General features: G+C 39.2%; 1 protein-coding gene across 5 annotated transcripts in view; it reads left to right on the top strand.

Moving 5' to 3' along the window:
* The window catches only part of LOC126281221 (protein daughter of sevenless), a 222397-nt gene extending 202951 nt beyond the window's left edge, over nucleotides 1–19446 (top strand). For 4 of the 5 annotated variants that reach the window (XM_049979969.1, XM_049979972.1, XM_049979971.1 and 1 more), the window contains 3 exons: nucleotides 4084–4424; nucleotides 8719–8915; nucleotides 17559–19446. In XM_049979969.1, the coding sequence (XP_049835926.1) occupies nucleotides 4084–4424; nucleotides 8719–8915; nucleotides 17559–17780 (760 nt within the window). In that variant the 3' untranslated portion in view covers nucleotides 17781–19446. The remainder of the gene's footprint in view (nucleotides 1–4083; nucleotides 4425–8718; nucleotides 8916–17558) is intronic. The other variant, XM_049979973.1, reaches the window with a different exon arrangement.
* The last annotated feature ends 8029 nt before the right edge of the window (nucleotides 19447–27475 follow it).

Here is a 27475-nt window from a genome sequence, read left to right as displayed (position 1 = left end):
CAATACTAAATTGGTGATCCCTTGATGCCTCAGAACATGTCCTACCAACCGATCCCTTCTTCTGGTCAAGTTGTGCCACAAACTTCTCTTCTCCCCAATCCTATTCAGTATTTATCGTCCATGTTTCACTTCCATACAATGCTACACTCCATACAAACACGGTCAGAAACGACTTCCTGACACTTCAATCTATACTCGATGTTAACAAATTTCTCTTCTGCAGAAATGCTTTCCTTGCCATTGCCAGTCTACATTTTATATCCTCTCTACTTCGACCATCATCAGTTACTTTGCTCCCCAAATAGCAAAACTCCTTTACTACTTTAAGTGTCTCATTTCCTAATCTAATTCCCCCAGCATCACCCGATTTAATTTGACTACATTCAATTATCCTCGTTTTGCTTTTGTTGATGTTCATCTTATATCCTCCTTTCAAGACACTATCCATTCCGTTCAACTGCTCTTCCAAGTCCTTTGCTGTCTCTGACAGAATTACGATGTCATCGGCGAACCTCAAAAGTGTTTATTTCTTCTCCATGGATTTTAATACCTACTCCGAACTTTTATTTTGTTTCCTTCACTGCTTGCTCAATATACAGATTGAATAACATCGGGGAGAGGCTACAACCCTGTCTCACTCCCTTGCCAACCACCGCCTCCCTTTCACGCCCCTTGACACCTACAACTGCCATCTGGTTTCTGTACAAATTGTAAATAGCCTTTCGCTCCCTGTATTTTACCCCTGCCACCTTCAGAATTTGAAAGAGAGTATTCCAGTCAACATTGTCAAAAGCTTTCTCTACGTCTACAAATGCTAGAAATGTAGGTTTGCCCTTCCTTAATCTAGCTTCTAAGATAAGTCGTAAGGTCAGTATTGTCTCACGTGTTCCAATATTTCTACGGAATCCAAACTGATCTTCCCCAAGGTCAGATTCTAGTAGTTTTCCATTCGTCTGTAAAGAATTTGCGTTAGTATTTTGCAGCTGTGACTTGTGAAAATTACCTAAATGTCAGTTTAATATCTGTCAACACCTGCTTTCTTTGGGATTGGAATTATTATATTCTTCTTGAAGTCTGATGGTATTTCACCTGTCTCATACATCTTGCTCACCAGATGGTAGAGTTTTGTCAGGACTGGCTCTCCCAAGCCATTTTGCACTTCCTGTCGATCTCATTTTTGAGACGTCTGTATTCCTTTTTGCCTGCTTCATTTACTGCATTTTTATATTTTCTCGATTCAAAGTATTCTCTTCTTCCTTCATCTAGTCATAAGTCTTATACATTCCTCTATAAATATGGAGTGTTGCAGTCAACTGCTATGTCATACATTCTTTTCTCTACAGCGTAATTAAAATTTTGAGTGGCATTTACTTTAGCAGCATAAAAAAATTACTCAAAACTGTTGGTTAATATGTGAATCAAGATACTGTTGACAGTTTTTGTACACACAGATATTTTCTAAGGGCCTATTAAACCTGAATTTTCAGTACCAAATAATCTTAAAAAAAATTGTTGGAGTTGTTGTAGAAGTAACAGGAGTTTGGTTTTGAATAGCATGTGAAGTGAGTGGCTGATACAGGAGCTTGTAATTATCTTATAGAAGAGTGCTGCACCCTTGAACTGCAGGAGATAGAGATGAGGAAACCTACTTCTTTAAATGCCATCTGAATATAACAATAGTTTGAGAGGAATGAAAATATGTACAATCACCTTGAAGTAAAACAGTTGGTTTTTTACCCTCTGACAACTAACAATTCATAACTAAATGTTGAATGTCATCCTGACTCATAGAAAGGCCTGTTACATTAAATGCACATAATATGTGACTTTATTAAATGATCCATTTGTTTTTTGTGTCAGATACACAATTAATTACCAATTGAAGAGTGGAAATAGGCAATGTTACAAGTGATATTTTTTCACAAAACATGTTTTCAGTTCTGTTGGATGCACCAAGACTTCATCCAGTTGCCAAAACATGGAGAATGTGTTTTAAACATGTGTTAGTAATTGGTGCATTGTCTTTGTGACTAGCAGTGCTTCCCTCTGGAGTTCTGCAGTTTAAATTATATTAGAAATGGTTTTTGTTGAGTAGTGTTTCAGTATTAGTGACACTTAAAACAAAAACTTTCTTCATGGCACATAGACACAGTTAGTTCCGTGGTAAAGCACTTAAAATGATTTAACTAAAATATTTAGTTTTGAATTTGTCTCCTTTTGCTTGACAGGGGTAACCTAGTTTCTCATGCAGTCAAGAATGTTTTCAGAGCTCACACTTATCTCAGTGATTCAGACAGTACACCTTCTCATCACCATTTAATTACATGAAAAGTAGCATCTTGGGTTGTCGGGTGTTCTGCCGGATATCAGTGTCGTACTTGCACAATATTTTGGTCACGTAGCTCGTAACCTGAGACTGCTCCTCGAGTGGACCTGGTCCAGTATTTATGCCTATGGCCTTCCCCCTCCACCAACGGCTGCAGGCGCTTTCTCTGTGGTCCGCGCCCATTCCCTGCGACCTGCTGTAGCTTTGCTGCTCTGTTTTCCGTCCACTGTGGTTCTAGGTGTTCCCTCTGCGGTCCGCGCCCACCAAACCAGCTCCTGAGGGTTTCATCTTCGGTTTGGGGTGCCAAGCGTTCCTCCTGCGGTCCACGCCCGCTCACCACAACCTGTTGGAGTGTTGCCGCTCCGTTTTTTGTCCACTGTGGCTCTGGATGTTCCCTCTGCGGTCTGCGCCCACCAGTTCCACTTCTGGGTGTTCCATCTTTGGTCTGGTGCGCCTGTCAGTCCGATAGGGGCTCGTTTTCCATCTCCATGTCTCTGGTTCTTCTGTTTGTGTAGTGTTGCAGCTGGCCCTGTTGCTCCTTTAACAATTCCAGAGCCGGATCCAAGGCTCTGCTTAGCCGGGACCCTGTGTCACGGTTCATAAGATCGTCAGCCAAGATCATGCTATGAAGTATGAGGATACCAAGATTCTAGCACAAACACCCAGATTTTGGGACAGTGTTAAGAGAATCGATAGAAATAAAAATGGCTCACAATCTTATGAACTGTAACACAGGGTACCAGCTAAGTGGAGCCTGGGATCCGGCTCTGGAATTGTTAAAGGAGCAACGGGGCCAGCTGCAAACACTACACAAACAGAAGAACCAGAGACATGGAGATAAAAAACGAGCCCCTATCGGACTGCTAGGCTCACCAGACCGAAGATGGAACACCCAGAAGTGGGACTGGTGGGCGCGGACCGCAGAGGGAACATCCAGTGCCGCAGCGGACAAAAAACGGAGCGGCAACGCTCCAACAGGTTGTGGTGAGCTGGCGCGGACCGCAGGCGGAATGCTTGGTTCCCCAAACCACAGGTGAAACCCCCGGGAGCTGGTTCGGTGGGCGCGGACCGCAGAGGGAACATCTAGAACCACAGCAGATGGAAAACGGAGCAGCAACGCTCCAGCAGGTTGCAGGGAACGGGCGCGGACCACAGAGGAAGCGTCTGCAGCCGTTGGTGGAGGGGGAAGGCCATAGGCATAAATAGTGGACCAGGTCCACTCGAGGAGTAGTTTCAGGTCACACCTGATGAAGGTTACGAGCTACGTGGCCGAAATATCGTGCAAGTACGACGCTGATATCCGGCACAACACCCGACAACCCAAGATGTCATTAGATTGCCGGGAAAGCCTGAAGAGTTACACATGAAAAGTAGTTAAAATCTGGTTCAAGTGGTACCTTTTCGAACAGACATTCCCACTGACACGGGAAAGATAGCTTATAATAACTGTAGTCATAATATTTATACAGCCTGCAAATTGTTGCCCTGTTAGTCAGCAATTGTCTCGCAATCTGTTCCGCTCTTTTTTTAAATGTTAAGATTTGGTAGAAAGCTGATGATCATCACATGAATGATTAGAAAGGCTGTTTGGAGAAACTTTGATTTTTTACGTTTATAATCAGTCTGTGCCTATTATTCATTTAACTTCTCTGTCCAGAAAGTGTCACAACAAGTATAATTGTAATATGAATTGATTGGAAATAAAATTTTCATTGCAATCCTTTTTTTAATCTGTTGTATTGTGTTTCGTGCTATAGGTACGATTTCCATGATGATGTAGTAAACGTGCCCCTTCAAGATGGAACTATAGGTGACGAACCACCATCTCCACAGTCGGAGGGATCCTGCTCTGGTTCTGTAGCGTCATCATCGACTGCAGCTGCATATTCCAATTTGCCGAGTCCGAGTCCACTTGGACAGGTGCCAACCCCACCAGCTGTGGACAGGGGCCTGAAGCCTGGCCGCAAACTGTCTGACACACTGTCTATTGCTTCAAATGAGCTGTCACCTGGTGCATATCCTGCACCACCCAGTGTGGACAGAAAGCTGAAGCCAAATCGCAGGTTCAAGGATATTGTGACAGCCGTTCCTGAAACAGGTTACTTTCTTTACTTTATTGTTTGATTGCTTGTATGAGAGGGAGTCAAATGAAAACTGTTAAAGTGTAATTTAAAATTGACATTTTGTGCCATTGTTCTGTAAGTTAGCAGCACTACCAGTGATATAAGGAATGCCCTTCATGTGTCAGCATACTAAAGACAAGTGTAATGCAGACACAGTACTGATTCAAAATGGCTGCTCTGCTTGCGACATCCACCAAGGAAGAACAGTGCTCTGTCACATATTTTCTGGTCAATGAAAGCATGAATCCTATTGAAATCCATCATGGACCGAAGGTTCAGTGTGGTGATGTATGTCTATCTCTGAAACAAGTGTTTGAGTGGAGTAGAAAATTCAGAAATTGCATGACTTCTGTGACAGACACTAAGCACCTGAGCAGTCAGACTGCATTGTGACATCAGAGACTATGGCAGCACTTGAAGCCAGCACAATGGACATGTGATGGTGGACGAAATAGCTGCAAATCTGAAGATTATTTATGGATCAGCACATTACCTTATTCATGTAGCGCTCAAGTTTTACAAAGTGTCTGAAAGATGTGTGCCACCACAGCTCACTCCAGAACTGATGTAGTGACGTTTTGATGTCTGTGAGAAACTTCTATGGTGATTTGAAGCAAAAGGTGATGGCTTCTTTGTGGAATTGTTACTGGAGGTGAATCCTGGATACACCACCACCACCACCAGTGTGAAATATAGAGCAAGCAAGGTATAGCATCACTCCTCATCACCAAACCCAAGAAGTTCTGGACTCAGTGATCTGCAGGGAAGATTTTGGTGACTCTGTTTTGGGATAAATGAGATGTTTTCTTCGAACACTACACAACTAGGGGGAAACATCATCACCAGTGCATCATATTGAAACATATTAAAAAAATAGCTTTGGCCTGCAATAAGGTCAAAGCAACCTGGACGTCTAACTACTGGTGTCATATTGCAACAAGACAATGCTGAGCCTCATACTGTCTATGCAACACTTGAAACCATTGATGACCTGCATACTCTGACACATCCACCATACTCACTAGACCTCTCACTTAGTTGTTACCCACATGTCTGGATCAATCAAAGCAGTGATGGGAGGAAATAAATTTCATTCCAATAAAGAGATGCAGCATGCGGTGCACGAGTGGCTGTACACGCTACCATTTTTTTCCTCCCCCACAGGACTTCCTTTGTGCTGGATGAAGTATTTTGAATGATAAATGGTATGCAGACTATGCCAAAAAATGATACACTTGTGTTTCACTTTTGTTCAATAAAAATATTTAAAGTTTTCATTTGACTCCTTCTTGTATCTCTGTGTAAACTATATCTGAAATATAACCATGCCTTTTATAATACCAATGGAAGTTCTTTCCTGTGGGCTGTAGGGTCATTCAACCCTGTGAGACCTTTTCTTGGTTCAAGCTGAGTAGCCCTTAATTCAGCCCAGTATCATTAAATAATACTCCATTTATAGTTTATGGACAAGTTTTGAGAGACATCCTTTTGTTAATAACTTTCAGTTTCTAGTTAATTAGTTGGTGAGTTTCGTGTTCCATGGATCATTCTGCTTGATAAATCGTAATGATGTGGAAAGAGGTGTTTAACATTCACATCACAAATTAATTTGTACACTTGGTTTCATGCTGAACATCCCTAAGTTTTTATTTTTTTTTTTAAAAGGAGAAAGACATACAGATATGATTTCATAGTTCCTAACCACCACCTATGAGACACTGCAATAATAGAAATTTACCTATGGAATAGGAGTTACGAAGGAGAACCTTTCTCTGTTTGTTTTTCATTTTTTACTTCACTACCTGTCAGACATGTAATATCAGCAGATAAATGATAAAAAAAATTTGTTGCAGGATTCTGCACCCCTTTTTGTTGTAAAGACTACTTTAATATGGAGTAATGAATTTCATTTTTCTTCTGGTATTGTTATTGTGTACATCATTGTTCCTTTTGAACTGTAGTGATTTATTTACAACACGCTTATTGAGGGAATAAAAATACTGTGGCCAGAATGCTTGGCTCCTTAAACATGTGTCTTCAAGGTAATGTGTGTGAGCACCACATATTACTCAGTCAGCACATTTTAAGTAATGAAGACTTTCTTTCTTAAAGATAAGTTACATCAGAATATTATGCCATGTGACATTATTGACTGAAAATGTGCAGAATATGTCAGTTTACAGATATGCCTCTCCCCAAGGTTTTCAATGACTCCAAATGCGAATGTGACTGAACAAAGTTGTTTTAGGGAGTTCCAAAACATGCTTTTTCCAGTTTAAATTCTCATCAACATGGACACACAATAATTTTAAGTTCCCACCATATTTATTATTTTCTACCATGTGTTACACTTATCACTGGTGTATCACCCTGTACAAGTGCAGAACTGTATATATTGTCATTTTAAAGTTGAGGGTGAGACCATTTGCAGAAAGCCGGCCAACGATGCTTTAAAGAAATTTATTAACCATTCCTTCTGTTCCTGGAAGTATGCTAGGATTGATCACAGTTCTAGTGTTACGTGAAAAAGAACTAACTCTGCTTGTATGTTGGACAGAAGATTGTTTACGTTTATGTATATGAGGAACAGTAGTGAATATGAGATTGAGTGTTATGAAACGCCATACATGGTGCCCTCAATGAGTTCAGGCCTGGGGATGCTATGCAAATTATTAAGCCTTTGTGATCATTTTAGTTCAGGTTCCCATACATTGTATCTTCTAGTTACTTTGTAGCCTGATTTAATTCAGTTGTGACTAACTAATCTTGTTGTTAAGAGCAAAGATATTTTTTTCATGTCCCGTGAAGTGCACTTCTTATTCCACATCATGTTGACTTGATTGCCTATCTTTGCATCATGCCAATGCTTTATGATGATTTTACTGGATATGTATGAAGTAAATTTAAATGAATATTGATAAAATACAACAATAATGCTTACATTGGCTAATGTTTATTAAGTTTACATCCACTGAGTAAAATTCAGACTATAGCCAAGTTTATAAAACATTTTTAAAATTTGTGTAAGGGAATAAATTGCACGGTTTTTGGTAATTCATTGAAGAATTTAATGTTGATCGCTATTGTGTTTGTGAGAAAGTCTTGAGTGTGCTAAAGTATCTCATATTTTATAAATGAAAATTATTTCTAAGTCTAAGTTCGTGTAAATTTTGTTTGGCATAAATTATAGAAGTGTAGATGTAACACCAACGGCATTCAGTATACCGTAATGTCAAATGATATAATTTGTGATGCATAGAATCTTGTATACTACAGACATCTATCACAAAGCGAACAATTGGAAGTCAGAAATTCCAGAATAGCTATAAGATGCATGGAGCAATTTCAATTAAACTTGATACTTACCATCTTCCTCAGGCACTTATCATCCACAGCTTGATATAGGTCTGTACCACACTTTTCCACAAATTACATTTTGTCACCTTTCCATGTAGAAGTTTGCCCTGCTTATTTCTTTCATTGTGAATCCATCTTCATGTCTTTTCTTACCGTGAGGAGTTCAGTGAATTGGCAGATCTCAACATAGTCCATTTCCTCATTATTCTGTGTCGTTATGTGTCCAGCCCACCACCAGTGCAGTTTTGTATCAGTCACTATCACATGCTTGACTCCTGTCTCTTGTCCATTTTCTGTTTTCCTTTATCGAATATTTTTGTCTTACTGTAATTAATCTTCAGGACTACTGCCATACATGCTCTCTTCAATCCCTCCATTCTTTGCTAAAGTTATTCTGCATCTGAAGCAAACAAAACATTATCATCTGCAAATTGAATGTGTTTCAGAGATGATGCATTTATAAGTGAACCAGTGGCATACGAGTTGTAAAATAATACATTCAACTATTGCAGTATGTAATGTATTTTGTAAATAGAATTTTTGTCATGTTGTTATGTCTGATGTTTGCAAAACTCTTCAATGTGGTGACTCAATGCAAATGTAAATAAATACATAGATGCCAATTTAAAACATTGATCACAGTTGCAAAACAAAGCACTCTGATATGAGAATGGTTGCTGATGCAACTACTTAGGTAAATTGTTTTGTAACTATTGTAAAATACTAGATGGTACATGTATAGTTTTACTTTGTTTTGGATCAGAAGACTGTCTAGATAGATCAAAACATGGCATGTAATAATGAGAGTGAAGAATAAATCAGAATCGTTTTAAACATTATTGTTTAGTTGTCATTGTGTGGTACAGGATAATTATAATTGTCGTGACTATGGAATGGGCTTCCATATGACAGGTGTTCTCAACTTGGCCTCGCCTCCAGCATGTCGTCCAGTGATGGATGGAAGCCGCAGTCTTAGGAGGACACGTGCTGCTCCCAGTCCAACTCCCCCTTCTACAACAGCACCACAACTGCTGAATGGACAACGTCAGCGATCAGATTATAACACAAGTTCTGATGAAGATAATCGGAGCTCGTTTGATGATGATCAGGTGAGATGGCAGTATATTTTATTTTGTGTCATACTTTTGTAAATGAAAACTTTGGGAAGTACTGTAATGGGCCCCATTCTAGAATTGAGTGAAACCATAAGCAAATAATTGTAAGAAGAGTAGTTCCTGCCTAGATAGCTGAGCTCTTTAGTGCACTGCTTCCACGTTTAGTGGAGGCAAGCCAGCCAGATTGACAGTGGGGGCTAGTGAGCTGGCCAGCTTGGATGTGATTTTAAGGTTGTTTCCCACATCCAATTAGGTGAACAGCAGGCTGTTGCCCATGTCCCACCTATGCTACATGCTACGCAAATATTTAGAAAACATCCTGACACTTGGGCGTGATATTTACTCTAGATGCACACAATAGATGGGGTACACAGATTCTATCCTGGGATGGGGGGAGGAGGGGTGGGGGGTGGGGGTGATTGGAAGGGCATCCAGCCACCACTTATCACTAGCATATCCAAAACACACATAACAATGCCAGCCCCATAGTAAAATGAGAAGTAGGTGAGGGAGAAAAAGTAACACACACCTATTATTTGACTTACGTATCTCTGTGTAGGTGCTAGATGTTAAGAGCTCATTCTGGTAAAGTGACTAGTGTTGGAGCTTCGTAAGATGAATGTGTATGAGGTGAAGGTTAAACTCCCTCTGTCTTAATTATGAATCTATTTTTTCCATTACTGGTCAAGTTATTTAATTTATACGACATTTGAGAGCTAATAAATGAAGGAAAAAAAACCTGTTTATTTGCATGAAGTTTCAATTTATGGTTTCCAGGTCTGTAAGATAAATACCATCCTGCAATGTGTGATGTCGAGAGCACATCTGACGAGTAATTGTACATTGCTTTTGTAGTGTAGCGCTCTACGACTCACTGTATTATTGATTTTGAATAATGTCATTTGCTTCATTATATACCGAGGTTTGACTTGGGCTTTCCAAGTCTCTCCCTCGTCCTAGAAAATTTAATTACAAATAATAAATAGTCAAATATGAAATTCCCTACAACTTCATGAAAATGCACAGGTTTCTTTTTTTCATTATATTGCCTCTCAAATGTCATATAAATTAAATAATGACCAATGAGAAAAAAAAAGTACCTTAGTAACTAAGTCTGAGCGGGAGTTGAACCTTCGCCCCATACATGTTCATCTTAAGAAGTACAAATGTTAATCACGTGACCAATGGGAACTCTAACAGCCGGTCCTTATGCGTGAATACATAAACCACGTAATAGATGTCTATAACTTCTCTTGCGATTTTATGGAATTGCCGGGGTAGCGCACCTTACTACTTGCTCATTCTTACAATAACTTTATCTTGGAACTATTCATTTGGTCCCTGTTTGCATGACAAACAACAGTATGGGAATTGTCATTCCACCTTGATTCAAAGCACTTTCTTGTTTGTTTTTCCTATTTATTCTCCAGCAACAAATATCACAATCCTCAGAGGGTTCTTTAAATTTAAAACATGCAGAAAATTTAAATTTGTTATGCAAACATTGTAACACATTATTACGTTTTTGCTGTTCGTTTTTTGAAATATAGTTTCTGTCAGTACTTTTATACTACCTTATTTATTGTACATTATGGCATGTTTTTGAGAATTATTGTCACTGTTTGCAGCATATTTTATGTGCTTTTTCTGTCACCATTTTTCTTAATGTACATCATGTCATCTGCAGCTTTGTGAGCGTCTGTTAGTAAACAAATACTACAAGGTAAACTTACATATGTCAGTGTTACACACTTAGGGTTGTGGTAATGTTGTGGATACAGTTTTGGCGTGTGGAAGGCTGTTACTTAGTTTGTCGTGTACTCACATTTGATGGACAGTGTGCAGCTAATTCTACACACAGAAAAGCAAAACGTTCACACTTTGTTTATGATCCAAAACATTACACCATCTTGCTGTTTGTGTGTGTTGCAAGAGATGTATCGCATGTTTTGAGAATGCTATGAGAGCTGTAGTGTGAGTTCTGACGACTTATGCGCGTTATTTGTCTCTGAGTGATGGGGAAGTGGTTCTTTTGCATGTGTGTGCTGTCTGTTCTGTGTCCTTGGTCAGTTCTCTCAGAGTGATAGTGTGACGTTGCAAAGTGCTGTGTTTACATTTATTACATTTTTCCCTCCCAGTACAGTCTTTTGTATGTAGTAATTTTCTTCTATTTTTAGTCATTGGTATAGACTGTTGCTGTGTTTCAGAATGTGTAGATCGTTTTTGATATTAGTGGAGTTACGGTTTTTGTGCATTAGGTGTTCTGCGAAAGTAGAGTGTGTGCTGTCATGCTTCAGAGCTCTCATGTGCTCTGTGTACCTAATTCAGAAATTTCTGCTTGCTTGTTGTATGTATTGGGCTTCACAAGAGTTACATGTGAGCTGATATATTCCAGCATTGCTGGATGTGTCTGAGGTTTCTTTGTATGGTCTTTCTCTTTTTTAACTGTGTTGTTTGTTCTGAATGTTACTGGGATCCCTTGCTTTTTCGAGATTTTTCCAATTCTATGTGATAGTTTGTTATTGTACGTTAGTGTTGACCGGAATGGTCGCTGGGTGGGCGCAAACAAAAATGTAGTGGGACTGAACGGGAGTGGCTCAGGAACAAACAAGGCGGAAGAATGGGACTGGAAGGACAAGCATGACAACAGACAACTGAGCAAGACACCAAAATCAACAACAAAGTATTAAGCATTGGGGTCAAAAGAGAGCCTCACACAATCAAAACAATGTCCACTCATGAACGGGAAGTAAGCAAACGCAATATAGACACGATGTCTGTAAGAGAGAGATCAACCAACTCAATGCGAATACCAGATGACTTGCTGAGTGAGAGGCAGCCACATAAATACACAACAGAGTATGTCACTATTGGATGCCTGGACCATGTGCCCCAGTGGTGCCCTCATGTTAGACTCGGGGCCAGGAGCACACGCAGCCACAGCTTACAGTGCGATTGCTGCAGAAACCTCTGGTGGTGACAGAGTTCCATGCCGTCTGGCACAGATTTGAAACCCGCGGCATTCAGTACCAGAGTTAGTATGTACCATCTGTCTATTTTTCCTGATGGGAAGTGGACTGCTATGTTGTCTGTGTGTTCTGCCTCTGGGTTTTTAGATCCTTTGATTGTGCTCTTGAGTTGGTGGCCACTATTTTTGTTTTTTGTCTTTACTTTGTTCTTGAGTTTCGATATGATGTCAGTTTTGTAGTTTTTTTTTTTTTCAACAGCAATTTATTTGTTCCTGCATGTAGTTTTCTGGTTTGAGGTTTCTGCTTATCCTGTGGAGCATATGTGTGAATCTGGCATATTTGTGCAGTGAGGGGTGGTTGGATGAGCTATGGGTAATAATGCTTGGAGTTGTGGGTTTTCTGTTGATGAAAAATTCATATTGTTGGTTGTTTCTTGTGATTGTAAGATTCAATAAATTTAGTTTCTTCTTTTTCTCTATTTCCATTGTGAAGTGGATTTGTGGGTGTACTGTGTTGTTGATACAGTGCAGCTCTTCTAGCCTTTTTGTGTTTCTACATCTACACGGATACTCTGCAAATCACATGTAATTGCCTGGCAGAGGGTTCATCGAACCACCTTCTCAATTCTCTATTATTCCAATCTCGCATAGCGCATGGAAAGAATGAACACCTATATCTTTCCATACAAGCTCTGATTTCTCTTATTTTATTGTGGTGACCGTTCCGCCCTATGTAGGTCGGTGTCAACAAAATACTTTCGCATTTGGAGGAGAAAGTTGGTGATTGGAATTTCGCGAGAAGATTCCGTCACAATGAAAAAACCCTTTCTTTTAATGATGTCCAGCCCAAATCCTGTATCATTTCTGTAACATTATATCCCATATTTCGCAATTGTACAACATGTGCTACATTCTATGAACTTTTTCGATGTACTCCATCAGTCCTATCTGGTAAGGACCCCACACCATGGAGCAGTATTCTAAAAGAGGATGGACAAGCATACTGTAGGCAGTCTCCTTAGTAGGTCTGTTACATTTTCTAAGTGTCCTGCCAATAAAACGGAGTCTTTGGTTAGCCTTCCCCACGACATTTTCTATGTGTTACTTCCAATTAAGTTGTTCATAATTGCAATACCTAGGTATTTAGTTGAATTTACGGGTTGTAGATTAGACTGATTTATTGTGTCACTGAAGTTAGAGTTCTTTTTAGCACTCATGTGGATGACCTCACACTTTACGATATTTAGGATAAACTGCCACTTTTCGCACCATTCAAATATCTCAATTATTATGTAGATGTTCAGATTGTATTTGGCACCTTTCTCAAGTAACTGCTGTTCTTTTAAGAGTGTTACATCAGTAAAATTAATCAAGCTTTCATGGAATGTGTGTTGTGTGTGTCTGTTTTAGAGCTGTTTTTGTTCATGAGTTTATTTAATTTCTGTTCCTGTTCCTGTCATTTCTTTTGCATTATTGACTGCGGGTGGTGATGTATTCTTTCCATTATATTATACAGTGTTGAGGAGCTGATGATTTGGTTTGCTAATTCTAGGTGTAATTTGTATAAGCTGACTTTAAGTTCTTGCTTTTTTGAATATAGAGAGCAAATTTATTTTTCAGCCAGGCTCTTCCAGTTGTTTGTTTACCAAGCTGTCTTAGAGGTGACATGTTGTTTACATTAATTTTAATATAATTAGGAATGATGTTGTTGGCTGAGCAGATTTTGGTGTACTTGAGGTTCTTGTTTGTTTGATGTAATTTCATCTTCGTTTTTTTAAGTTCATTGAAGAGCTTCACTAAAAATGCCTGGCATGGTGTAGGAACAATAACTTTATCTTGGAACTGTTCCATTTGGTCTGTGTTTGCATAGAGAAACAACAATATTGAAATTGTTAGCTTGTCTTGATGCAAAGCACTTCATTGTTTTGTATATGTATTCTCCAAAATAGTTTCAGCAACAAATATCGCCATCATCAGTGGGTTCTTTAAATCTAAAACATGCAGAAAATAGCATAGTTATACAAACATTGTAACACATTTTTACTGTTTCTTTTTTGAAATACAGTTTCTGTGGATACTTTAATACCACCTTATTTATGTATTTAATGGATTGTTTTTAAGAACTGTTGTCGCTGTTGGTGGCATATTTTCTGTGCTTTTTCTGTCGCCATTTTTCTTAGCATACATCAGCTGTGCGAGCGGCTGTTGGTAAACAAATACTTCAAGGTGAAGTTACACATGTCAGCATTAAACACTTGGCAATATTGTTGTGGATACAGTTTTGGTATGTACTGGTCTTTTACGAGTACTGAGTTTGTCGTGTACTCACATTCGATACAGTATGCAGCTAATTCTATACACAGAAAAGCAAAACTTTCTCACTTTGTTTATGATCCAAAACATTACGCCATTTTGCCGTTTGTGAGAAATGTATCGCATGTTGTGAGAAGACTACAAAAGCTGTAGTGGGAGGTATGACTACTTCTGTTCCTATGAAGTGTTATGTTTTTGTTTATGATGTTTTTCTCTTCCACAAAAGGATAGAATAGCTGCACTGTGACATCAACACAGTATACCCACAAATCCACTTCACATTGGAAATAGAGAAAAACAAGAAACTGAGTTTATTGCATCTTACAATCACAAAAAACAACCAACAATATGAATTTTCCATCTACAGAAAACCCACAACCACAAGCACTATTACCCATAGCTCATCCAACCACCTGACAGTGCATAAATATGCCAGTTTCACACACATGCCCCACAGGATAAACAGAACACCTCTCAAACCAGAAAACTACACACAGGAACTAAATATATTCAAACAAATTGCTGTTCGAAACAACTACAAAACAGACATCATAAACAAACTTAATAACAAGTTAAAAATGAAACATGAAATAGTGGCCACCCACTCAAGAGCACAACCAAAGGATGTGAAAACCCAGAGGCAGAACACACATACAACACAGCAGAGTACACCACATCAAGAAAACTCTCTTTACTGCTCTGAGACAACTGATCCAGGACACAGAACAGAAAGTGTGACACACACACACACACACACACACACACACACACACACACAAGAAAAAAAGAACCACTTTCCCATCACACAAAGAGAGAGAAATAAGGAACAGAAGTTGACAGAACTCCCGCTACAGCTTTCATAGCCTTCTCACAACATGCGATATGTTACTCGCGGCACGTGTGAACAATAAGGTGGTGTAATGTTTTGGATCATAAACAAAGTGTGAAGGTTTTGCTTTTCTGTGTATAAAATTAGTTGCACACTGTCTGTGGAACGCGAGTACACGCCAAACTAAGTAACAGCCTAGAACACACCAAAACTGTACCGCAACCCCAAGTGAATAATGCTGACATACGTAAGTTCACATTGTAGTATTTTTTTACCAACAGCTGCTCACACAGTTGCAGATGACATGATGTATGCTAAGAAAAATGGCAACAGAAAAATCACATAAAATAGTAAGAAAAATGGCAACAGAAAAATCGCATAAAATCGCATAAAATAGCCTCAAACAGCGACAACAATTTAAAAACATTCCATAGCGTAGAATAAACAAGGTAGTATGAAAGTATGTGCAGGGGGGGGGGGGGGGGGGCGCGGGCGGCACTCTGTTGGGAAAGTTGTGGTCACACTGACTACGCAGAACTATGTACACAACAGTTATGTACTTGGCTTCAAGTAATCTTCCTGTAACGTGATCATAGGCAGAGATACCATTTTTTATTTAACTGAGTTAGTCAGTTTCAAGACATGTCGTGCTAAAGAACTAAATTTCATCAGTGACACAGAAAACTTATTGTATCACAGAGAATTGATGAATAACCATTTAGTATACGAATGAAACCTCTGTACTCCACATGACCACCAACTCGGGCAGCTCAGGCCAGAATTCTTTTTTGATCTGCTGGAGTTGGTGGTCATGTGTGCATGAAGTGTGCTTGTCTGTGTGTTTCTCTGTTTTTCTTTTGCTGATGAAGACTGTGGCTGAAAGCTTTGTGTAAGTGTCTTTTAATTGTGCCTCTCTAAAACTTGACGGCTCTTCTTTATTGTAAACAGCAAACTATCTTTGCCTGCATTTTTAATTTTTTGATTTAATGTGACATTAGAAGTTCCTCTAAGGGATATGAACAGAACAGCTTGCATCTTGAAGATAGTTCGTTGAAGGTATGGTTTACTACTTGCTTTGTAATTCTTGATCTTCTACAGGAACTAGAGTACCATACTCGTGTGCTTGCCTATACCTTTGTTACTGATGATGTGGTACATTTGGTGTGAGTTGGGGTGTAGGGTGAGCATGATCTGTCGAACACCTGTGAGGATTAGGTCTGAATAGATATATTTGCAGCATGTCTGGTAACAGGAGGGTCAAGTTTGTGATACACCACAGTTTGGGAATAGACCATTCGCTACTTGTCATGCACATAGAGAATGCTAATTGCAGCATAGCTGATAGATAACATAGCTGCTTTCATGTGTGACCATTCCTTTTTTATAGGGTAGGAAATGCCTGTGACTGGACTGTTGTAGTTGGTGGTGGTGGTTGTTGTTGTTGTTGTTGTTGTTGTTGGGTGTATGAGACAGGTCTTGCAGCAGGGTTAACGACAGGGGAATGACACATGGAGAGCAGGATTGGAATAGGGGTAGAAAAGTATTTTCTATAGCTTTGGTGGGCAGTGGAACTCTACATTGGGTGAGGTGGGTAAGATTTAGGTAGAATGCCCTCAGAGTATGATGAGACATAGTTGAAGCCCTGATGAAGAATGTTGTTGAGCTTTTCAAGGCCAGAGTGATACTTGGTAATCAGAGGAGTGTTGGTCAGTGGCTGGTTATCAGGTTTACTGAAGTCAGGGAGGAGGTTGCATGGGAGATCTTTTTATGGATGAAAAGTTAGGATACTGTCTTGTCAAAGAAGGTTCCAGTAATGCTAACAGTATATTTGGATAACTCCTGCTGTCCTCTGTACATACAACGTTCATGGGTGGTGAGGCTGCAAGGAATACATTATGACACTGGTCTGTGGCAGCTGTCAAAGTGGATTTACTGTTGGTTGTTGTGGTGGTGAGTTTGGTGTCAGGATGATGTTGGGAAAGATAGTGTTCCATGGCTGCAAGGCCATGGGAATGGGAGATAATGGTACAAAAGGGCATCACATCCGCAGTGATCAATAAGAACTCTGGAGGTAATGGAACAGGATCTGTGGAAAGGCTGTGAATAAAATGAGCAGGTCTTGAATGTAGAATGGGAGGTTACAGACAATAGTTTGGAGGTGTTGATCAATGGAGGCAGTGATTTTTTTTCTGTGGGACCATTGTACCCAGACACAATGGGACAGCCAGCAGGTAGACCTGTGGAACTGAGTTTATGGAGTTCAGGAAGCAGGTAAAAGATATGAATGCTGGAGGCTTGCTGGTGTGACAAGGGAGATGGATTCAGGTGTTTGGTTTTGGGGTGAATGTAAGGCCTGTCGGACTTCAGGGATGGGATGATAGATAGATAATAATCCAAACTGAACATCTGTTGACCTGTATAGGTTTCTCTTTCAGCAAAACAAATGATGCTAACTGCCTGAAAATGTGTTATTTTTGTACTAATTACTATTAACTGCTAAATTTCAACAACTGAATCTTCATTGCAGATTTCTCGATTGCGACAGCGGTTGCCAGAGATCCAGTACCTGGATCTGGATCTAGATTCTGATACAAGTGGTATGCATTCTGCTCATTTGCCAAGATCCCCTGAGCGACCAGTTTGCACAGGAACTGTATATAAGACAATTGATTTTGTGAAAACAGAAGCACTTAATCACACTCGGCAACATATGGAAGAAGAAAGAAGAAGGTGTCCTTTTGAATTATGACCCCTGCATATGCAGAGGTAGCTCTGCCAGACTTCAAAACTAGATTTTAAAGTATTTTACTTTTTAAAAGTGCGGCGGCTGTCATACCATTAGAAGTAATCAAGAAATTTTGTACTTTCAGTCCTTATTTGTGTGAGAAATACCATTGCAGCAGTATTTCACACAGTTTCTGTTCTGTCACAGTTTACTCAGAAACCTTAGTAAAATATGCAGATATTTATGCATACTACAGTGCATTAAGCTTGTGATAACAGAAATCATCATATCAGTATCTGTTGAAAGATAGTGACTGACATCTGTTTCTTAGGTATTTGTTACTTCACGTACATTGCAGAATGAGTGAAATGCCCGTATTCACTCATCTATTGCATCACTGCTTCTTGAAATGTAACACTCTTAAGATGGAAACCCAGGAAGCTTCCTTCCTGGAGCTCTGCAGATTTGCAGAATTTTTACCTGGCGAATATCTGGTGTGATTATGTTGTATGTTAAGAAGTCAGATTATTGTTTAATAGTAAATGAGCTGGCGTCTTTTATTGTTTTGGATGTAATGAATGCAAGGGATGAGTAAACTTAATAAACTAAGAACAAAAGTAAACTATATGCTGTAATTATGATCTCTGAAGATGGACAATACCAATGCAGTGGTTACATATGGTGGCTCTTTGTGTTTCTCAGCTTGGTGCAACTCTTAAAAATTCATGCCACATTGATTCCACACACGTGGAAAGCTGTAACATTTATGACTCGTGTACTAGGCTTCTTTATACAAGAAGCTCTTCTTGGCTTCATAGAGTTGACTCTGTAAATCTCAAGCCTCCCTGCCTTCAAACAATAGAGTAACATGGCTGGAATGGAAATCAGTTTGTGACACTGTATCATGGTGCATCTGTTTCTTTCATAAAACATTTTTTACAAATTAATCCACTTGTTCTGTTGGACATGTTACTTTCCATCCAAGACTATTTGGAAATTGAGGCATACTGATTTGAAATATTTAAATGCTGTAATGTTGTATATTAGTAATATCCCAATGAGTGCGACAGACCAACAGCTAATCATAGTGTGCTCCCTTTTGTGTCTGTAGCCATGTGCATATGTGTCAATCTTCTGTGTAGTGTCTCTGAATGACAATAAAGCTTGTTGTTTTATGATCGAAAAGCTGTTGGTCAGTCTTTCATGTGTGTATCACCAAAAGCCTTGTTGAGTAAACAGCTGTCATATCTATGCTGGTTATTAATGCACAAATACTTGTGAAATGTACCATCTTCGCACAATTCACTCTGTTTAACAGACTGTTGACTGTTTAATGCCACATTGTTACATTAAAGAAGTAATTATGTCATTATGTATAAAAGAGTGTAGTATTTTGTATAGTTTTTTCTATCTTCTTAGAAGAGATTTTTCATACTGATGGCATCAGAGTATAGAAATGGCTGTCATTAATGTAAGTACATTTATGTACTATTACTTTTGTAGTGTGCCATGAAGTGCCATCACTTTTTAAAAGAATTTATTTATGAATGTTTGTCACATCAGTGCCGTGTTAAATATTGATAGAGAAATCTTATTTTCCTTTTTTGTGCTGTATTTTGTACATGTTGCTCATAAAGTTATCAGTTTTTTACAGTTGTTTTAAAGAATAAAAATAATCTATTTAATTTTCTTCTGAGGTTGTTTTATCTCTGTAATGACATTGAAGCAGTCTACTCCTGTATCAGTAAAATATTGAGTATACCAGAACTACCTACCTATGATGATCACTGGATAATGTTTTCCTCAAAACCATCAATAAGCAGTTGGCAACTGATGTTGAATTGAGGGTATTGTTAGTGATAATTCAGTCTGGTGACCAAAGATATTCTTCTGAAGCCATAAAGTTTTAGATAAACATCCAGGAAGATGATTTTCTGAGGTGAGTAAGACAGGACGAAACAGATGGTGCTGATGATGTTGGGGGTGTGAAGGGATGAGGATAGAGCATCCTCACCATGGGTCTTAATCATAAAAATAGTGTAAATGAGTTTGAACAATGTGAGAGTTGGAAGAATTCCTCAAGGTGGCCCACATACAGAAAAAAATTAAACAAATATTCCTTATAACATCTTCATTGTTAATTGCACTATGTTTTTAAGCTGTGACCTTTCAAAGCAGCTCCCACTGCTGGCAATACTGTTTTCCACATCTTTCATTTTGTGGAAAGCCTCCTGAAATGCACTTCTTGGGTTGCTGTAAAGGTCTCCTGTCACATGTCTTGAATCTGTTCTAAGATTTGGAAGTGACAGTCTTTTAACGGGGCTTTAAGTTTGGGAAATTGGGAAAATGTTTACTGGAGCTACGTCTGGGGAATAGGGTGGGTGGGGCACAAAGGTTTTGACAGAAAAGTTGTGGGCATGAGGTGGCACTTTGTGTTATGCAATAACCCAGTCTGGATTTTCCACAATTCCTGCATCTGGCATCACTCAGATTGCTAACATTTCCTGGTATACTTCTTTGTTTACCATCTGAGCAGGTGGTACAAATTTCTTATGGACAATGAATGCCTTTGCAGCAAAAAATAAACTACCATTATCAGCTTGATTTTGTCTGACTTGTGTGACCTTTGCCCACTCACTGCAATGACTGCAATTTTGTTTTGGCACCATGGCCATAAACCCTCATGTTATCCCCTGTTACAGTTCTTAAGCAAAGTTTCATTGTTAATTGCAGTGGCAAATGGTTCCTGGCTGATTTCAATGTGGGTCTGCTCTGATAATCAGCGACAAAACCTGGCACGAATTGTGCACTGACACCATGCATCTCAAGTCTGCCGCACACAATTTTATGCTGCGGTTCTGTGCTGATGCCCACTTTATCAGCTTCACAAATGTTAAAGAGGGCTTCCATGAGATTTTCTTGACACAGTCACCATGCGTTGGTGTAGAAAGTTGTCCAGGCCTACTAACTGGCATTCTGGCATGTTCAAAGCACTTTAACTACACACAGAACCATGTGCAGTGTGTACAGTCATCCCTACAAGCAATCAAAATGTCTCTTTAAAAGTTTTTCCAAGCTTTTAGAAAAATTCAGACACATATGTCTTTAAAGCTCTTTCATTGTCACATTGCTTCTAATCTGACAAACTGCTTGTACACATGCTCACTTTAGTGGTCTCAGCAACTAATGGTCACAGCAGAATGAGGCTAACAGCAGTTTGCTGTCTAAACTTACTGCTGTGTGTACTCAACAGCTGCAGTATGTTCCCTTGGCTGGTTATTGTACTATTTTAAAAGTTTGGTCTCTTTACGAGGGTGATTTGAAAAGTTCTCAGAATGGAATAGAAAAAAAGTACTTACATCACTGAAACTATTTTTTATTTTTCAGTGTAGTATCCTTGTAAATTAACGCACTTGATCCAACAATGTTCCAGTGCCTTGATCCCATCTCAAAAATGAGTTTCCTCCAGGTTGCAAAATAGTTGTCATTCCAGCTCTCAATTCTTCATTTGAAGTGAATCTTTATCCAACAAGAAAAAGTTTGTTTTGGGAAGAGATGGAAGTCTGATTGAGCCATATCAGGTGAATAATGTGGGTGTGGCAACAAGTCATACCTTACTTCATGTAATTTTGCCATGGTGATGAGACATGTGTGCGGGTGTGCATTGTCTTCATGAAAGATTACTTTCTTCCTTGCTAAACTTGGCCTTTTTTCACATATCTTTTATTGCAATTTGTCAAAGAGGTTAGCACAGTGTTCTCCAGTAATTGTTTGCCCAGTGGGGGGCAGAATCTGCAAACAGAATCCCCTTTGCATCCCGGAACACTGATGCCATGACCTAGCCCACTGAAGGAATTGTGTTTACGTTCTTTGGTGGCAGAGAATCAGCATGTTTAGACTGCTTTGACTGTTGGTGTGTCTGTGGGGTATAGTAGTGCACTAAAGTTTCATCTGTGGTCACAAACCGGCGCAAAACATTTTTGTTTCTCCTAAAACAGGCCAAACATATTTCCGATATGTCCATTCTCATGCGTTTTTGATCCAGTGTCATGAGTCGTGACACCCATTGTGCAGATAATTTTTTCATTTCTAAGTTTTCAGTTCAAATGTGATATACCCGATACACACTTTCAGATGACATCTGGCAAGCATGAGCAATTTCACACACTTTCAATCGGAGGTTCTCCATCACCATTTTGTGCACTTTTGCAACGATTTCTGGAGTAGTGACACACCTGGGCTGACTACTGTGCGGATCATCATCTAAGCTCTCCTGACCAAATTTAAACTCATTTGTCCACTTGGCAACAGTTGAATATGAAGGAGCAGAGTCCCCCAGTGTATTCTGGTAATCAGTATAAATGTTCTTTGCTTTCATGTCTTTCTTTATAAAGTACTTACTCAATGCTCGAATCTCAATTTTTTTTTTCTATCTTCACAAATCACTATGCAACAACAACAGAGCCACGTCACCACCATGGCTCTCTTCCAAGAGCACTGATGTTGGACATGTTTACTGGCAACAGTCCAATAATCACCACATGGGCAACTCGCGCTAGTGCTGACCTCTCGTGATGATTTCAAGAACTTTTGAAACTACCCTTGTATAAAACATCTCATATTTACAATCTACGTAAATTATTTATCAGACACAAATGGCAGCTCTGTTTGCTGATGATGTTCTTGTCTGCTAAACTGCTGAATGACTGCAAGGAAACTGAGAATGACTTGAGCAGTATTTCCACTTTGTCTACTGAAAGACATGTCTGCTTAATATTGGATGAAAGTAAGGTAATAGAGTTGATAGCAAGATTAGTGGTAGGCTTGTGGATTCTGTCATATTTAAATATCTAGAAGTAAAAGTACAAAGTGGTATGAAATGAGAAAACTAGCAAAATCAGCTGTAGGAAAATGAAATGGAAGATTCTGATATTTTAAGTAGTTTCTGGAAATGAGATTGGTATGATATGAAAACTGCATATGAAATGATAGGTTGATCTGTGCTGGGTTACTGCCCTAGAATTCATAGTTTCCATATGAAGTACACCTGACAGTAGAAATCAAAGGAATTAGAGGAAACTACTGGGATAGTGATGCTGTTGTTGTGTACTGTGCAAGTCTTCATATCTCTGAATGACATGCGACCTATATCTATTTCAACCTGGTTGCTGTGTTTATCTTTTGGTCCTGCTCTAAAATTGTTACAATTGTTAATCTCTCTCTCTCTCTCTCTTTCTTTCTTTCTTTCTTTCTCTTTTTACTCCAATACTAAACTGATGATTCTTTTATGTCTCAGAACGTGTTCCGTCAGTTAATCCCTTCTATTACTCAAGTTATGGCAAGAACATTTTTCTGCCCAATTTTATTCAGTAATTACTGATTAGTTACCTTACCTACCCATCTAACCTTCAGCATTCTTATATAGCAACACATTTCAGAAGCTTCTATTTTCTTCTTGTCTGAACTGCTCACGTTCACTTCCAGGCAAGACTGCACACCAGATAAATACCTTCAGAAAAGGCTTCCTAACACTTAAATCTATATTCAGTGTTAACAAATTACTCTTCTTCAGAAATGCTTTTCTTGTCTTTGCCAGTCTACATTCTATATCATCTCTACTTTGGCCATCATCAGTTATTCTACTGATCAGGTAACAAACGTACCTAAAAATTATTTCATTCCATTTTCGCATGGTGGTTAAGGGTCTTTCTATTGCTACTACTAGAAAAAAAAACAGTCATAGGTTGCACAATGTTCTTTATTAACTCAAGAATGCATTTCTCCCTCATAGGACATCATCAGGTTATCTGAAAATAAAGGGAGGAGGGTAGTACTACAAGAACTCCGGTGTAATGCTATCCTGGACTACTATAAAAGTAAAATAAACTCCAAACATTGACCAAATAAAATGATGTAGAGAAACATAATGTAATTCACATTTCAAAAAATCAAAAATTTTCTGCCAGAAAGCATCTATCAAAGAAGGTTTGTTATTGATTAAAATGTACTAAAAGGCAACCTATTAAAAATTAATGAAATAAAAGCACTGGGATTAGGCATGTGTAGAGAATGGAGAAAAAACTGAAAAATGTATATTATCTCATGACACAGCAGTGCAGAAGAGGACATCATGCGCAAACTAAATATAGCCTTACATGACCACAGTGCCAGAGGCCCAATTGTATTAACATTGTGCATAAATATAAACGATAAGAGCTCATGCGTAATATTGGGCTAGTAGTAACGACAGGTGCAATGTCATGCTGCTGTCAGGTGCACAGTGTGATAACGGTGGGTGTAAAATTCAAATAGTAGTGGATAAATTAATAAATAATTTAAAACATAATAGAGCATATGGAAATATACCCAATGCAGGACATATTATATTGAAACCCTTGTGCTCAAAAGCATTGTAAAAGAGTAAAGAAGTAAAATATGTAGAGAAACAGCATAGACGAGACTACAAATATAAAGCTAAAAGGTAACAGTTCCAAAAAGATAAAATACAACTGGATACATATGACAAGCGATCATGGCCATTGTAATAAAAAGCTAAAAACTAATAAATTGCTTAAAAATGGGAAGCATGCAATCATAGAAAACATGATTTTTGCCTGATAACTGATCACTGAGTAACCTATCTTTCTTTGTGTGTGAATGTTTCACAATTTTGATATCTTCAAGCTGACTCAGCTTCTTTCCTTTAGGAGTGTGGTGTAAAACCATTAAGTTCATGAATGTTTCATATTTTTTCATATAGTTCTCTTTTAGTATGTTTTATTCGGTGTCGTACCTCTATCATATTCCTTTCAAGACACTGTCCAACTGTTCTTCCAAGTCCTTTAGATGTCTCTGCTAGCCTTACAATGTTGGTGAGAAACCCTGAAGTTTTTATTTCTTCTTCCTGAATTTTAAATTCTTTTCTAAATTTTTGTTTGGTTTGTGTTACTGGTTGCTCAATGTACAGATTGAATAACCCTGGGGATAGGCTCCAACCATACCTGACTCCCTTCCCAACCACTGCTTCACTTTTGTGTCCCTTGATCCTTATACAAGGTCTAAATAGCCATCCGCTCCATTATTTCACTGCTGTTTCTTTCATAATTCCAAAGAATGAATCTAGTTAACATTGTCAAAAGTTTTCTCTAAATCTACAAATGCTATAGACATTGATTTTCCTTTCCTTAACCTTTTCTGAGATAAGATGTAGGGTCAGTATTGCCTCATGCATTCCTATATTTCTCTGGAACCAGACTGGTGTTCACCAAGGTCAGCTTCTCCTCCCCCCCCCCTCCCCTCCCCTCCCCTCCCCTCCCCCCAATTCTTCCGTAAATAATTTATGTCAGTGTTTTTGCAGCAAAGACTTGTTAAGTTGATAATATTCAAACCTGTCGGAAGCTGCTTTCTTTGTAACTGGAATTATTACAGTCTTCTTGAATCTTACATTCTTCTTGAAATCTGACTGTATTCCTCTGTCTCGTACATTTGGCACACCCATTGGAATAATTTTGTCTTGGGTGGCTCACCCGAGGCTATCAGTAGTTCTGAGGGAGTGCCTTGTTTCAGCTTAGGTCTTTCAGTGTTCTGTCAAATTCTTCTCACTCCATCATATCTCCCATTCTGCCTTCATCTAATTCCTCTTCCTTTTCTATATCATCTCCCTTGTATGGACCCTGTATATACTCCTTCCACCTTTCAGCTTTCCCTTGATTCCTTAGGACTGGTTTTCTATCTGAGCTCTTGATAATTATACAGATGTTCTCTTTTCTCCAAAGGCCTCTTCAGTTTTCTTGTAGCTGATATCTATTTCTCCTCTAATTGTAAATACTTCCATACACTCACATTTGCCTCTAGCCACCTCCCCCCCCCCCCCCCCCCAGCCTTTTTGCACTTCCTGTCAATCTTACTTTTAGGATGTCTGTATTCCTTCTTTCCTGCTTCCGTTGCTGCTAGTGGGGAGTGATAGGAATGGATAGAAGAGCTACTTTTGGAATTTAGGGATTTTTTTTCCAAGAGGGATGCTGCCAGAAATGCACATTACGAAGCACCAAATGCCAACAGGAAATGAATCACCTGTTTACTGCAAACCGTACTGATTCCTGAGGTACTTGCAGCTGATTCTGCAGGAATTTATTGATCAGCAGCTGAAGGATGGAATTATTGAGGAAATTATTAGCTCATGGGAGGCAGGAACTGTCATTGTGCCTGAGAAATTCATGGATGAATCATGGAAATATAGGTTTTGCAGTGGTTATTGACATCTGAATGCTAAGAGTGTCCTTTGCTGAACGTTACTAAATGATGAAACTTCCTGGCAGATTAAAACTGTGTGCCCGACCGAGACTCGAACTCGGGACCTTTGCCTTTCGCGGGCAAGTGCTCTACCAACTGAGCTACCGAAGCACGACTCACGCCCGGTACTCACAGCTTTACTTCTGCCAGTATCCGTCTCCTACCTTCCAAACTTTACAGAAGCTCTTCTGCGAACCTTGCAGAACTAGCACTCCTGAAAGAAAGGATATTGCGGAGACATGGCTTAGCCACAGCCTGGGGGATGTTTCCAGAATGAGATTTTCACTCTGCAGCGGAGTGTGCGCTGATATGAAACTTCCTGGCAGATTAAAACTGTGTGCCCGACCGAGACTCGAACTCGGGACCTTTGCCTTTCGCGGGCAAGTGCTCTACCAACTGAGCTACCGAAGCACGACTCACGCCCGGTACTCACAGCTTTACTTCTGCCAGTATCCATCTCCTACCTTCCAAACTTTACAGAAGCTCTTCTGGTTCGCTCCGCTGCAGAGTGAAAATCTCATTCTGGTTACTAAATGATGTCCGTGAAGGAACTACAACCATTTTTTGGGGTTGTGAATTATTATAGAAGATTTTTAAAAGGATTTAAGGATGTTACCAGACCATTGATGAAATAGCTGAAGGAAAGTTCAAAATTTATTTGGTCAGAGGAGTGTTAATTTTCTTTTGGGAAACTCAAGGGAGCTTTGAGGTCAAGTCTGATCCTACTGATTTCAAATTTCAATGCAGAACCCATTCTGTCATGTGATGTGTGTCCAATCATACCCTTAATTGCGTGTTGTCTCAACAAATAAAGGTTGTGGAGCACTCAGTAGTTTATGCCTGAAGACATGTGGACTTAGTGGAGAGGTATTATTACATGACAGAAAAATGAATCTTGAACCTAATCTTCGGAATCACCTTCTGCAAGTGTTATTGCCATGAGAAAAAGTTTTGAGTGATAGTGGATCATACACCACTGAAATAGTTGCTGGGGTTGACGGATCCATCCATTAAGTTGGCATGACGGGCAGCACACTTGAGTGAGTTTGATATCAAGATTGTAAGTAAACCTGGAAAGAAACATAGGAATGCAGACAGTTTGGATAGAAAAGTCATAGTATGGCAGATAGATGATAATGAGATTAAGGAATAGCAGACACCACTGAAGACAGACGACAAATGTAAACAATCACAGTTTTGTATATAGGATGGGTTACTGTGCAACCAATTTGAAGCCATGAGTTATAGTGTAGTGCCAGTAATGCTGAGGGATAGAGAAGCATGGGAGATACATGATCACATGTTAGCAGGTCATAAGGCATGTAGTTCTACCAATGGAAGGCTAGTGGAGAACTACTGATGAAAAAATAGGATGACGGACATGGAGCAGTATGTGGATAACTGCATACAATGTGCACAGAGAATGG

This window comes from Schistocerca gregaria, chromosome 7, assembly GCF_023897955.1.
Source record: "Schistocerca gregaria isolate iqSchGreg1 chromosome 7, iqSchGreg1.2, whole genome shotgun sequence".
Taxonomy (NCBI): Eukaryota; Metazoa; Arthropoda; class Insecta; order Orthoptera; family Acrididae; genus Schistocerca; species Schistocerca gregaria.
Note: the sequence above shows the minus strand (reverse complement) of the source record. Positions and strands in the feature narration are given on the sequence as shown.